Source organism: Cyanistes caeruleus, chromosome 4 (assembly GCF_971803275.1).
Source record: "Cyanistes caeruleus chromosome 4, bCyaCae1.hap1.1, whole genome shotgun sequence".
NCBI lineage: Eukaryota > Metazoa > Chordata > Aves > Passeriformes > Paridae > Cyanistes > Cyanistes caeruleus.
In genome coordinates this window covers 38108652-38124437 of record NC_141704.1, presented here as the reverse complement: position 1 = coordinate 38124437, position 15786 = coordinate 38108652, and the positions used below count along the sequence as shown (strand labels likewise).

Below are 15786 nucleotides of genomic sequence, written 5' to 3'. Positions count from 1 at the left end.
GCCATTTATGTACAGTCTGTTCTAGCATGCTTTTACATGGTAAAGCAGTTCAAGTAAATCACCAGCAAACTAGAATTTTTTTTTTGTGAGTTTGTCACTTAATTTAACACACAAACAGGCAAACACTGCAGTCAGCACAAAAATGATGGGGGCAAAATTGTCTAGAAATGGGTAGCAGGAGGCTTGAGATTTTATTGGCAGAGAGCTGTCAGAAAAGGCCACTCTGTCTTCTCCTGAAACCAAATAATGGGTTCAGTAGGCCACTTTCATTGCTCTTTCCTCCCTATATTATCACATGATATCAAGCCTTTCATTATATTTCAAGAACTATAATCAAGGGAAATAGCAACATGAAATATTGCCCTTCATATCGAGATTTTGCCCACTGGCGCAGCAAAGACTTCAAGAATTGACTGTCACTTTAACAGGCCATAGGAAAAATGTTATATAGGTACAGCAGGTGAAAGCCCTCTTGGATAGAACATATCATCCATTTCTTACAGAAGATGGTAAAGGAATTGATTGTCAAGTAACAAATGCAAGACGAAGTTGTGCCACAGCACTTAAAACTACATCTCCCACGTGTGTGTTGTACCAGGGTACAAGGTGACATTGCATCCACTACATAGCAATGTGTGTGGGAAGTATTTGGACAAGGTACTCAGGAGTCAAGGGTATACTTATCAGCTGCCAGTCAGTTCTGCTACGCCACAGACTGATCAGCTTTTTTGAATCACATTAGATGAGAATCCTTCCACCAGCTACAAAACTATTGGCATCACCTACATGCAGTACTCACATAATTCATATAAAAATATGACAGAGGAGAGGGTTTTCTGATCAGCTTTTGACAAAGGCAAAGGGCACTACCCCATTTGATAGGAAATATAAATATTCTATAATAAATATTCTATGTGTATTTTCAGTTGCTGCAACTAGATATTTTCATGTTGGTATCAGATATTGATTGGAATTATTTTTTCCTCTTGCTTCTGAAATCTCTCTCTCTCACACATACACACTTTCCAAATAGTTTCTATACCCATTCAAAAGTCTTTCCAAGAGAACAGTTAAAAAAAAATACCTATATCTTTCCTCTTGTAGCATCTGAGAAATAAATCCATAGTCTCTTTTAAATTGGGTTTTTAAATTCTCAATATCATCAGCTAATTGGGACTGTGTCTCCTTGATTTCCCTTAGTTCCTCCAAAATCATGGAAAGCTTTCCTTGGCTGTCCAGGGTACTTGCCACAGCAGGACTAAAGGAGGTATTCCCATTGCTATCTGCTGATCCAGAGGTCCCACTTGAGCATTCATCATCACTAACGTATTTTGGTTTGGCAACAATGGTGGCACTTCCCCCATAGGTTCTAGAACTCGTTTCTGGCCGAAATTCATCCAGAGTATTTTTGAGATGAGCAATGTTGTCCGCACTACCAAATTTGTTTCGGATCAGGTTGGCAAACTCTCTGGACTTGCTGAAAACAAAGACAGGTGGTGTCAAAGATACACCCGGCACACCCGACTTGCTGCTCTCCGTTCCGTGCCCAGTGCTACGAGACTTTCCATGTTGAGCATCTTTCAAGTTATCTTTGGAAGTATCCTTGGTAGCTTTGGAAGATCCATTTTGTTCGATATCCTTGAGCTTTTTGTGATACTGTTCCAATTTCTTCTGCAGCTGGGCAATGGAGTGAGCAGATTTCTGGTTCTTTTTCTCAAAGACTTGCTTAATGCGCCCAGCCTGTTGCTTGTCTGCACTGTTGACCAGTTTCAAATACTCAGCCACATTTCCATCTCGAGCTGTTTGTTCAACCTTGATTTGCTCCGTAACTTTGAGGATTTTCTGTTTCAAGCTGTCTGCATTGAGTTTGACTTTGTGAAATTCTAGGACCCCATCTGGTACATCAAAGTTCAGGTTGGTATCAGAACCTCCACGGCGGATGTTAAGTGGTAAACTCAGGGTATTCATGTCATGTCTTTCCACCTGAGAGAAAAGAAAAAGAGGGAAATAGAATTTGAATTATATTTTTTTAAATCAAACATCCAGTTTACTTTTCCACATATAATTATATCAAGTACACAGTATAAAGTAGCTCATATTAGTAAAGCATAATAAGCTCTTCTTTGAAATTAAGCAGCATTTTTCTTGACTCGTATGGGTTAATAAACAGTCCAAGGAGCTGCTTTTCTCTCTTAAAATAAAGATGAATTACAGAGAAGATTATTCAGAATAGCTTACAGAATCACTGTAAGCTTTCCAGAATCACTTCCAGTTTTCCACAAAATGAGAATAACACCTAGTTAGAAAAGGTTCCTAAATATATTGTTTATTATTAAGAGTTTCAAAGAGATCATGGCTGATAATCACTCAGATTTTTCTCTTAGAAGTTGTCAACCATCAATGGAGATGTAACCAGATTTTTCCCTCTACAGCAGTGCTATACTGTTCACTATATTTTCCCAGGTTTAATGCCTTTTTTGATACATCCCATTCAAATTCCTCCCGCAATTCAAAGTTTTTGCAGAACTATCTCAAAGAAAGCTCTTGAAAATTTTGTGTATGTAGCAAGCTGGAAGCATTTTGGGTTTTTTTTAAAGCAGAGAGCATAGAGAAAGAATTGGCCTGTATTTGACTTTCCAGCTTGATGAAGGTGCTCAACAACTTGATCTGCTGTGCTAATTCTGTTTTAATAGGAGGTTCACTGAATGAGATTTACAGAAAGAAACTCGGGAAAGAAAACTGCATTCAGTTAAGCATAGGATCTGGACACCTTAAATGCTCTCTGGAAGCACAACAAAAATAATTAGGCAACTCAGTCACAATACTGACCACAACAGATCATTTTATCTTTCTCAACAGAAAGGCAAGATAGTCTGATACAACACCCTATATAAAGTCAAAGTTATGGGGGAGGCATAAGAAGAATGATCTAAACAAAATGGCTTCATCCCTATTATCATCTTGGTTTAGCCTGTGTGACAAACAAAGTGGATTTTGTTGCAGCTGCCACAGTGACATGTCTGTAGAGACCGCTTAACAAATGCTCTAGCCATAGTGGGTTTTCAGAGCTTTAATACCAGGAGGAACCAATATAATTCCTCAGGCAAGACTATTGCAGATACAAGGCAGAAACTATATTAAAGAATCTCTTAAAGATGCATTTGTGAAATGCTTTAACTACTTTTTGCTTCAAAATGTCTGAGATACTATGTTGAAAGTTTGATTTCCAAATACAGTGTTTATTATTATGTATAATACTGAAGATCATGCAGCCAGACCTATACGTACATGTCCAGTGATCACCATTCAATCTTTTTCTTGAGTAAAAAATCATAAGCCCATCCTTGTACAGTTTTGGCAGGTTTTTTGGAAATTCACTCAAGGATTCTTGTATTGTCCTTAAAATACAAGCTCAGTAACCAGATAAAGTGTCCTACTGCTAATGCTATGAATTGTGCACAGCTTGATCAGGAGAGCTACTCTGTCTCTATTATGCTGGGATACAAACACAGAGTGGGTAATGCACCTCTAAATCTGGATCTGACCATCTCAGAGACAAGATCATCTCTGCTACTTTATATGGTTTTCCTTACAGATTACCAAGGATTACAGGGGGGATTTTTCTTGATTTTTCTTTTGCTATTGCACCACTTAGGGCACAAACCAGGTAACATAAAAATTCACATTCACCAATACCTAAAAAAAAGGCACTTAAAAAATGCATACCGAAAGAGTTCTGGAGTTGACAATTTCTTTTGGAGAATATTGGTTAATGATGACCTTTAAGATTCAGACTCTATCCTGGGCTGTGGCCTAATAGATCTACACTTTACCAGTTTGTTCAAAACTATTGATATTGATCCAAATGCTCAGTACAAAACAAGAATTTATTGAAACAACCTATGACATTTTTTAATAAGCTTTGGCACAAAAATGATACTGTAATTAGTCACAGAATTGTATACACACACAAAACAGATCCATCATTGAAGTCACTCAGGACAAGCTGTACATAACTTTCAGGAATGGGTGGGTCTATATCTAACCTTTACACAGCAGTAAGTGTTTACTTCCTCAGTAAAAAATAGTCTAGAAATGTATTGTAATAATTGGATACAAGCCCAAACCAGATCCCCTCTCCCTTATGTCCTCTCCCTCACTGGGCTCTTTATTGGTCAGACTTCTCTGCCTTCCTGAAACCTCAAGGTCACAAAAGCAATACAGATAAAAAGAACAATAGCATTGAAGAAATACATCTGCTGAATGCTGCTGTGCTTTTGGCCATGAGGAAATCTGTTAGCATGGGGAAAATCTGCTCCTGAATAAAACCGATCATAGAGCCAGTTCAAATTCAGTAAAATTTATGAAATAATTGTGTTTAAGTTCCCAAAGCACTGCTAACAGTAGGATTTTTTACTTGCTGGATTGAGACCTCACTAATGTACAAAAAAATCACATCCAACATATTTTTCTGTCTGATTGTATTTGGACAAAAATGGCAGGCATCCTCTGCCATCATGTTGCAAGGCTGGGTCAAGCAACATGATGGTTCTTGAAATCCTCTGCTGATGTATTACACCTTTTTATTGGGAAGGGATGTGTAGTGTGGGATGGAGTTACTCCTTTTTTAGGTGGGGGGCTGGTTGGTTGGGTTTTGTGGGGTTTAGGTTTATTGGGGATTTTTGGTTTGGTTATTTTAAATCAGAAGCAAGCAGACAGTGTGGGAGTCAGGTATGTCTAGACAAGTGGTCTGTCACCTTTCTTCTACCTTGATGATCCATTTGTGACCGGTTTATAGCTCAGCACTAATGCTACCCCAAGACATCAGATTTCCATCTTCAAATCCTACCCCAAACTCTTCTTGCTGTAAGTCTCATCTCATGATGAGAAGAATTAGCTTCAGTTCCTGCCATATCGAATGCCTCATTCTTTATACTGAGTACAAGGCTGCCAGTAGGAGTCCGAGATGCTTCCTCATCCCTGCAGGGACTAGTGCCCTCTCCTGGGATGCAGGCTGAAATCCTCCCAGTGCAGGAGACTGAATGCACATCTTCTAACTGTGTGAGTGCTCTTCCATCTATGCTATAGGAAGAAATGAGGAATGCCATCCATGCCTTCCTTTTGGAAGCACTTTAAGAAAAAAGAGTCATCATACCTATCTTATATTATGGTAATTAATAGGGAGCTGAGCAATAGCAGTAGATAGCAAGCAGCGGTCCTGAGACATGTGGTACCACCACATAAACAGGAAGTCAAAGCACTAGCTCACAGCCTGAGGAAATACCAGAGACATGCCCTTAATCTGTCTTCTAGGAAAAAACAGGAAAAAACCCCATTTGCATATGGTCCTGGGATAGCCATAGCTGATGTTAGCCTGAAGAAAGAAACCTGGGCCTTGGAGAGACACCACTGCACTTTACGGAGCAATTCACATACACACTTAGCTACAACCCAGTTGAGAACTAATAGTAATGTTTGTGCTGCAGAAATAGAAGCTTCTAAGAAGTGTGATTTAGGCAAGTAGAGCAATCCAGGCTCCCTGCCAGCATCAGAGCCTAGTACCACAGATGACTAGGTAACTCGCAGAGATAAAGACACAGTCCCCATTTTTCCAAGGAGCCAAGCAGATGTCCAGCTGCCTGACCATGCTATCCATGCAACCCATCCCAAGCCAAAGTCCAGAGCTTCAGAATGGACAGGAAAATCACTGCTTGGTGCAATGAGCAGAGGTGCTCTGCTAGGAGCCCTTCACTGCACATGAATTGTCAGGTTTACTTTCTGTGTTAAATGTAAAGTGGAAGCCTGGGTAACAGGCAGCCTGCCATTCCAAAAGAAGCATTCAGAGCACAACAGTGATTTGAAAACCTGATCATGGGAGCAAGGATAGGGATTTCATTGGCATCATAATAATGCACATGTTTCTTCACTTACTGTCTGCAAAAGCAGCACAAAGGTCAGACTTGCAGGCCATGCTATCAATGATCCCAGAGCACAGTAGGACCCATGTTCCCCAGTGCCACAGGCAAGACTATTGGAAAGGGATTCCACATGGACAGGATCTGCTGAACAGGTGAAAATATGTTTAATGGCCTATAGAGATTGGTCATTGTATCCTCTTATTGGAAAATATAAAGCAGACCTAGAAGACCTCATTTCTTCCCCAAAGAGTCTGGGTGGGATCCATCTGGGAGAAAAAATCCATAGTGAATAGAGCACAAAGGGCAAGTAGCCCACCCTAGTGCAACCCACATCCTACAGGAATTACATCCTGTGTTCCACTGATTGTGCCAATGGCTCTCCACTGACAAGTGAGAATAAGCCCCCTGTGTTTAAGGTATCAAACTGAGATCTACTCTTTAGGTCACAGATTTCTTTTAGGTTCTTTTAGAAAGTATCTTTAAAAAGCATAGAGAAAAAAATCATTTACAAGACAGATGCATATATGCAACAGGCTCCAGAAAGCCCACCTTTGGGTTGCCTCACTAACAGAAAGAAATCATGAAGACATTAAATAATCTACTTATTTAAATAGGCTTAGTTTACAGGTGTTTCCTTCTTTTTCTTTCTCTAAACAACCTCATTTCCATCCCCAGTCATAGCTGTGCAAGCTAAACAAAAGTTTATGATGACAATTTAAGTCTATCTTGAAAGAGTTTCTGATGAATGCTTAGAAACAGAATCCTATAAGGAACATACAAAATAGGATTAAGGCAGCTTTAAATCTCTTAGAATTTGGTAATAACAACAAAAATCAATAGGAACAATTATCTTTTTATCAGAAATATGCATATGCCAGAAGCACAGGTGTTCCAATGGGTAAAAGAATATGCAGAGGGGGTTTTAATAAGTTTTCAGTATATCCAAAGCAGAAATGTACTTTGGGAGAGACTTTTACCGTGCCTTTCAAGTTCACTGCTCCTTCTAAAATCCACATGAGAATCCTTCATGGAAGTTTTAAAATAGAGCTAAATCATCATAAAACTTCTTAAGTTATGTAAAATTACAACATTTTTGTGCAGTATATTACAGCAAAACACTTTCAGCTTGCATCCTTTTACAGAGCTACTTATTATCTAGAAGTACCTATACTCAGAATACCATGCTAATAATCATGCAGAGGGTTGAGAGTATACAGGAATGGAGGAAGTCAGCAAAACTTGTTTCTGCTTTTTACTGGGGTAATGGAAGATCCTGGGTGATTTGTCTGAGATCACCTGGCAAATACTGATGGAGTCAAATAACTGAAGGTGTTTCTTTCACCATCAACAATTCCTCTATTACCTATAAACTTTCCACCTCCCCTCAAAAAACCAGTGAAGCTGTAAGGCATCTCACTAGCACACATTAGGTGTTTGTTCCAGGTAGGTGTCAAAGGTAACCCCAGATGCCCTTTGGCAAGTATCTGCTCTACAATATTCAAAGGCTGGAAAACTTCAAGGCTATTCCATGAGTAAGGCATCATCCAGGGGCAAAGTAGGCTGCAGAGATTTGAATCCTTTTGCAAATTTTCTGCACTATGCCAACATGATCTGGTAGTCATAAAAATTCAGTTGTTCTACTAAGCAACTTCAGCAAGACATCAGATATAGACTAAACTACTAAGCATACTAGGCAAGACATCAGATGTTGAATCCAGTCCCTCTCAGGGTCAGTTTGATCACCTATCTTTCCCTCCATTTTAATTAATCACCACAGAGCTGAGACTGTAAGCACAGCCACTTCAAGGATGCACTTGCAATTTTAGTTTAAGTAGAAAAAAGTCCCAAAATGAAAAAAAAAACCCCACCTAAAGTTGAAAATGCTATAAAACAAACTGTGTAGAAAGCAATTGCAAGAAAGCACATGCACTGAAGCTCTGGTGTGACTTGAAATACAGCTTTTACTCTCTTGATCTAATGTGGTCAAGGCTGAATACTCATGCAAAACCTGTGACCCAAACAGTCAACTTCACACCAAAGTTGATTTGTCTCAAATCCTACAGGCATGGTCAGTTCAAACCAGAAATACCCCAGAAAGAACCTTTTCCCTAGTTTCTATTTAAAGGACTGAACTAAAGCCAAATTTTCTAGGTCACAGCTTATATGTAAATAAGTATTTAGATATAGCTATTTCAAATTATATCAATGGGAGAAAAGAACAATGTGGGAAAGAGGCAGTTTTCTCCTTCACTGGTAACACCAGCTCCTTCAGAACCCAAGAACATCCCCTGAAAAGTCTCCAATGTCATAACTCACACTCAGCCCAGTTCTAAGTTTTGACATAAGCAAACAATACAAACACAAACACAAAATGCTGTGCCTGGACACTGAAATATGAAAACAACTCTATAAAAGTAAGCAAGTTACTTTCTATTTACTGTTCAGCAGTCAAGTGAAGAAAAAAGAATAAAAATCACTCTCCTGGCTAGAGAAAAATGCAGTGATGAGCTAATACTCGCATTTACTAAGCTTCAGTTTCTTAAGCAGGCAAAAGGTAGATTCCACACCCCTTGGTTAAACATTTTGCTTCAGATCAGTCCTCCTCTTTAGATAAGCACCAATAATTAGAAACAAGTCAATAAAATACCTTCTCCTAACTCAGATCAAAATAAATGTCTCACGTGCATGTTCCTTCTGTCTCAGGTGTACAAAGCAACATAAGGAAACTAAGGAGCTCCAGGTGCTAAATGGGTGGTTCCATCAAGCAGTGCTTGTAAGAAGCCTGCATTCTTATTCCCCATGAAGGAGAGTGCCTTTCCCGTGACACAAATCCCTCAAAGTACTAACACTATGAAACAGTGTGGGGGTAAAATAGTTTTGAAGAGTGATGCCAGACGTTTTGTACCCCTTCTAGATTAATTGTTCAAATTACTTTCAGCGTTTCTAATAAGTGCTCTCCCTTCTTCCTTCCCAGCTTTTACAGATTTTTCTTCTCCTTCCATTCAGTAATAAGCTTTCTTTTACTAAAGATGTCCAAATAGATGGCAGTAATGAAATTTTCCAGACTACAGTGAAACATTCTGTGAAAAGTCAGCCTGCTACACATTTTCAATTACTAAATCTTTTTCCATGAATGAGAATTTGATAAAAAGCCAGCTACATACCTTCTATGACTAATCACTTCTCATAGTTACAGCATATGCTTCTGATCTCTTGCCACTTGTGAGTTAGAGTATGCTTTCCTTTGTTTCACTGATTTGTATAACTTCTCATCACAAACTATTCCACACTGATAAAGCTGCAGCAGGTCACCTTCTCCTTCTACCTGGTTCTTTCTGTTTCACAATCAGCTCTTAATTGCATTGCGAATCAGACAGTCTAAACATTTTCTGAAATCCCAGCTCCTGGAACTGTACAATCATATAAGAGAATTCCAGAAAATACTACAAAGTTTCTTGTCTTCAGTTACAGAGAAGTAACTGTCACATCTAACTTCATAGTCAACAATTAACCAAGTCCTCCTTACCCTGAAACAAAGATAACTTTAAGGAAATTTTAAATATGTCATTTACAGACCTACAAAAATCAACCCCCCAGCTCAATGATGATTTTATTCTAATTAATGACTTTTATTGCTTTGAGCTGGCAACATTACATAAAATCTATTTTGTAACAGGGTCATTAAGGTTTTATAGTAGCAGGGAATTTTGAAAATATTACTACCACTGAGAGACAAAACACTCTAAATCCATATAGACTGGCCATCACTTGCAAAAGACTCAAGACTTGGGGATTTTGTTTGTTTAAACCATGGCAAAACTTCTGTCTATAAACAAGAGAACAATAGCTCCATCAGGCATAGGATCTTTTAATTTGCGTTAATGCTGCAGCCGCACATCCTGAGCATATAAACAATCACATCTTGTCCTGTACGTGAACTGAGTTGCTTACTTAAAAGAGCCTGCCTGCTTCTTCCATTCCCCCTTGCCCTGCATCTCTCCATGCTGGGCTGAAAAAGTCAAATCTCAAACATACATATCTGTTATACCAGTACTTCTGCCTATACTGAGGAGTTTTAGTTAATTTTTTTAATAAAAAATATTTTGATTTTTTAATCAAAAGATGGGGTCTGATTTACTACATGACATGACTAAGCAACTTATTTACCTCTCCACAATAACTTGGACATCTCTTGACAAAGCACCTTTATTTTATCAAGCTTTCATTACTTACACAAGTACACTTTCACTATTTGCCACATTACACATATGAGTGCATGTTTTGGCTCCACACCTGATATCCAAGGCTTGGATTTGTACCCAAATCACAAATAACCCCAAAGGCAGATAAATGCATGAAGATTGAGCCACCAAAAATCAAAAACTTTGGCCATACTTCATAATCTACAAAAACTGAAAGAAACAGAACAAAACAAAATACAACAACAAAAAAAAAGAAGCCCAGACAAAAAAAGAGAGAGGAAACACTTTATTTGAAAGACTACTTAAAAAAAACCCCTTATTTTATTGGGCAAAATAAAGACAATTAAAATTTGAATCACACAGATGCATATTATGCAGGTCATTTGTTATTCAATACCACTGCTGCAAGAGTGATATTTTAAGCCACTATACACAACTGATTAACACTGCTCTGACTTAACTCTGGAGAAAACATCCTAATTGCAGTGCATTAAGAACCAAAATTCTCTGCAGAGTCAAGAGTTTTAATTTCCTGTGGATCACAACAACACAACTTTAAAGCATTTTATTATTTAAATTTATGTTTTAAATAGCAAAAATATTTTCCTTTCTTTTATCTGAAGGGGCAACACAAAGCATTAGGTAGCAGAACCACAGTTTCCTGCTCTTTGCATATCTTCCTCCTGGAAGAAAATGTAATGTTGTCCCCCAAGTTAATATAAATAATGTTTTGAAAAGCAGAAACTATGCTGTGACTATGACATTAAAGTGGGTCACAAGTGATGCATCCCATTTATGAATAGATCTAGAGTTGTCCTCATTGTGGAGAAAGTGAATATACAAATAATATTTGAAGACTATCTTGTTATTTACATAAATATACAAGTGTAAAGATACACTTTGAAAGGTATTCTGTAAAATATACATCAAGTTATTGTTATTATAACTGAGTATTAGCCCATAGAAAATCCCATATTCATGCAGTGTTTCAGCTGCTGTGCACCCTCTGGTGAACCTGCTCTCGCCGTGGTATTTTAAGGTTACACCCTAACAATCAAATAGTTACAATCAAATCTGATTTCACAAAAAAAGATAACTTCTCCAGTAGAAAGACCCAAACAGAACACTTTATGAAGATGAGTGGGCCTCTACAAGCAGATGTCCCTGAATCCTCTTTAAAGAGGCTCCATGTGCACATTATAACAATACATCAAAGTAGCACTTCAGCCAGTGCTTTGTGCACCCTCTAGAAACATATTCTCTTGTGCACACGATGCTGAAGTTTCTCCTATCCCCTTTCTAAATGTTTATGAGGTGGTACTAGCATGAATCACTCATTGGAAGTATGTCTTTTAAAAAATATAAGAAACTTTTCTGTCAGTCTATTCTCTCTGAACAAAATTCAGCTAAGACTGTTGCATTGATTTTATAGAATTAATCCACTATTTGTAAGTAGTCATGAGTCATCTTTATACTCCATTTTTCCTTTCAATTTTTTGTATACACTGTACACTTCAAACACTAATACACATCACACAAATATCTCAACCCATAAAACTCTGTTGCAGAGAAGTTCTGTAAGTAACATAACATCTATTAACCAAAACCCCAAACTTTGAAAGGCTCGTCTAACTGAAAAGAACATCAATGAGATTCACCCAATTAGTGAGAAATAAAGCCCTACAGTAAAATTTTTATCTAGTCTTCAAAATATTCCTATTCCGAGTACACACTTCCCCAGTTAGTGAGTTTTATTAAACTGAATTACTTTGAGAAACCAATTCACATGATTTTGGAAGACAAATTAGGTTAAATTACTATTCTTATGTCAACATATTACATGTAATGAGAGTGTTAAATCACATTTTTTAAAATTTTATGGATAAAGAAAAAAACTATTTTTAGACAAGTGCCTTTAATGAGGAGTCACTAAATTTTTACTGTATGGTACAAATCCTCTGATGTAATTTTGAAGATGCCTGTGTAGCAATCATTATGTTTTGCCACAGCAGTACTAGCAAATGAAAGCAGACTTTTCCCCTAAGAGATATTTGCAAACTGAAAATACATTTATTTCTGTTTTGCCAAAACTAAAATGTCAAGGGTGGAATGAACTCCTGCAGAAGGAAGTCCTGCTGATTGTAAAAGATCATTACAAAGCTCACTGCCCTCTACTCTTAACTACAGGGCACATTTGGTGAACATCTCCTCATGTAGTGTAAATATATAGGAGAATGTGTATTATGCATAAAATTTTAGTCATAAATTCAGTGCTTATAAGCTAAATAGATAAACAAAATAATCCAAAACGAAATAAAACCCCCACTCCTTTCTCTCTGCCATCCAACACAAAAACCATTCTCAAAGCCAGGACTGCAAGATGAGAAGCACAGGCAAGACACAGTAGTGACTTTGTTTAGCAGGCTAATGGAAAGCACTCAGAAACTGTACAGTTGCACAGCACATTAAATTGCTTAAAATATAATAGATTCAGTAGGAAAAATTGTTTTCAATTTGATATTTCTTAATCTGTTAAAACAATGTTGCTAATATAAAAGTAATTTAACGCAGGAAAATTAAGCCTGCTTCTGTTGCCTGCTATCTGTTGTAATTGAGAGGATATATAAAATATTATAGACCAACTTCATGTAACTTCTTTGCTTCACTAATATGTTTATGCAAAATTTAATTCAATTTGGAACAGATGTAGTAAAGACCTATCTCAGGAGATAGCAGGGCTGAAAAAGCAACACCAACAATGCACCAGCAACAGTAAGACTCACATAAGAAAATGGTAATAAAAGATGGCTTTGCAGCCTGTGTTGCTCCAACTGCATTTTCTTGCCTTTGGATAAGTATCCTTCATATCCAAGGCTCTTAGAGTTTTTGATTTTGTTCAAATTCTCCCTAGGAGGACAGAGGGGATTAAAACCTTTATAATGCTTTTAGAGTCACAATTTAATTTGGATCTTAACATCATTATCTTAGGCCTTTCATTCTAGCACTACAAAGGATGTGATGGTGTCACAGGGATTATTTATTTAATTGCATAGGGCAATATAAAATATGTTTGATGGGGATAATGCCTCACAGGAAATTATAAAATTACTCTTCAAATAACATTTGTAGAAACATGATTAAAGTTCAGAGTGGTTTATTTGACCAAGACGTTTGTATGGCCAGATGCCACAATTTAGACTAAAGACAAAATATGTCAATTCTTCTCATTAAGAACCACTAAGATTTTTTTGTGAGAGGAAACCTTAATATTTTCATCAGAATACTGTAGTACAGTTAACTTTACATAAATAAAAACATGCATAGCTTGCTACAGAAATAGTATCTACATTAATAATTATGTGCTTATTCATACTCTTTGTACTTTCTTCTTTTTTGTATCTTTCCTCTTTTTGCAATTGCTCAACTAACAGTAGCAACTGCATCTTTTAATCTTAAATCGGTTTGATCATGTTTTTTTATCTGGGGTATATTTTACCTGGTAGAATACTTGCCAAGATTTGCAGAAATTGCTGATCTGTGTATTAATACAGCTTAATTTCATGTGTCTCCTTCTATAAGGCTCTTAAGGCTATCCCAGAACAATTTTTCTTTTTAAATAATAGTGATAATTTATATTACATGACACAAACAATGACTGTTTAGTCTGGGTACTGTGAACTCTAAAGCACATGATTTTATGGAATCCATATATTTCAGTTTACATGGATACTTGACACAACAACTGATAATGCTTAATTATTAAAATACAATCTTAAAATAGAACTGCTACATCTTCAGTAACATCCATTATTAAATCCATAATGATGATAAACCAACTGCTATAAACACATAAGATAAAACCCACCATCCTCAAGTTAGGTATTAATACACACCTCTGTTTTGCTCAAGAATCTCAGCACTGCTGGCAAGATTCATATGCTATGAAGAAACATAAAGCTACTTATACGGTCTGAACAGAGATAGTAATGGAAGTAATTAATGTCATATCTAACAAAAACTTCATTAAGCACATAGGTATTTCAGATTCTTATACAGCTGTAATCCATAATAACTACACCAGGGCAGCATTTCTGAAACAGGAGCTCACGCTACTGCTTTTCTGCTTGGTCAAGCTGTCACACACTCACCATCCGTGGCTGAAGTGTCCTGCAAACTGAGTCACAGAGCTCACCCGCCAACTTCCGTACCAAGTGTATGAAAACAATAGATGTTTCAGAGCATTTTTAAGAGTTATTTTCAGCTTGTTGAAAGCCATTGCCTCTCTTACCTAACCACAGGGAACTGGGAGAGCCTCTATCAAGCGATGGTCAAACTGTTGCTCTTATCTCTTTGTAAATTTTTCGTATGAAGCAACAGGCTGCTCAACCTAAGTCAATTTGTTCCCCATGTTCTTTGGCCATTACAGCACAACAAAACTATTTAAAGCAGAATACAGAAGTTCCCCATATAATTTTATTACACCATAATACAACAATATTACAATAATTACAACAATATTACAATAATTACAACAATAAACCTGATGGTCTTTTTAAAGCACCTTGTAATCTTAACTCAGAGTGTTTAAAAAAATTATCAACAGAAAATGACATTTGTTGATCTTACATTCAAGCTAAACAAACGGTTTCTTCAGAAGTACAGACATAAATGCTAGTTGCCAATTTTCTCTTAATGCCAGTTCCTACATATTAAACTCATATTAGATTTTTCTATTTTTAGAGTTGTGGTGATGTTAGAGGCCTATTCACCAATATGATTTGATTAGAATGAAACTGAAATCAATATTCTGCTCCTAGTCTGCCTGCCTGCCTCCCTCCCTCCCTCTCCTTTGAACTTTATAAATTGATTCTTTTTTTTTCCTCTCTTAAGTTTCTATTCAAACAGTCAAGAGGATATGCTATATCACATGGTTGGGTGTAAAAGACTTATAAACATATTACCATATTCAGTCATAGCAACAGCACAGATAAAAAGGAACAAAGCAGAATTCAGTAGGAAAGGAAGCAGATAAGAGTCATGCTGTCCTTGGAGTCCAACCATGGTTACTGGCTCTGCCCTGAGCAGGGAGCTGTGTTTGGCTACGGGCTCCAGAATCCTGTTGTAAACAACCTAACATTCGACACAAGAGATCTCATTCCATGACAGTGGAAAGGCAAAGCAAAACCCAAACCACAGTACTCATTTTGATCAAGGCATTAGAAAATTGTCTAAATAATTTTTCCCTTTATCTCCCTCAGTCATATACTTAGAATAATTTTAGCCTAAATAAAGTACCATTAATAAATCTGATTTTTGGAGGTCACAACAGACAGATGAAGATCTATATCCATTATTAAACCCTCAAAAACATACCCTTTGTGAGATTATGCCAAATGATCTTAGCCTAATTACACAGAGCAAATTAATATTCTAAACAGTGTTAGGTGTTGAAAAATCATTTTCCAGACTCTCTTCCTAAAGAAACAGACTGAGAAATACTCTCACTTTCTGCAGTCAGTTACCTGACAGGTTTGAGAAACAAACAAATCACTTCAAGAAATCATAATGCAAACTGCAAAGAAAATTACTTTAGCTGAAGTCCACTAGGTCTTGGTTTTTATGTTACAAAGTAGTCTGCCTGCAGGTAACCAAGTGGAAGAAACACA

At 37.1% G+C, this 15786-nt stretch overlaps 1 protein-coding gene across 7 annotated transcripts in view; it reads right to left on the bottom strand.

Moving 5' to 3' along the window:
- TMCC3 (transmembrane and coiled-coil domain family 3) overlaps positions 1–15786 on the bottom strand; it is a 129549-nt gene that overhangs the window by 8586 nt on the left and 105177 nt on the right. For all 7 annotated transcript variants that reach the window (XM_086887755.1, XM_086887752.1, XM_086887753.1 and 4 more), the window contains exon 2: positions 1085–1983. In XM_086887755.1, coding sequence (XP_086743881.1) covers positions 1085–1983 — 899 coding nt within the window. The remainder of the gene's footprint in view (positions 1–1084; positions 1984–15786) is intronic.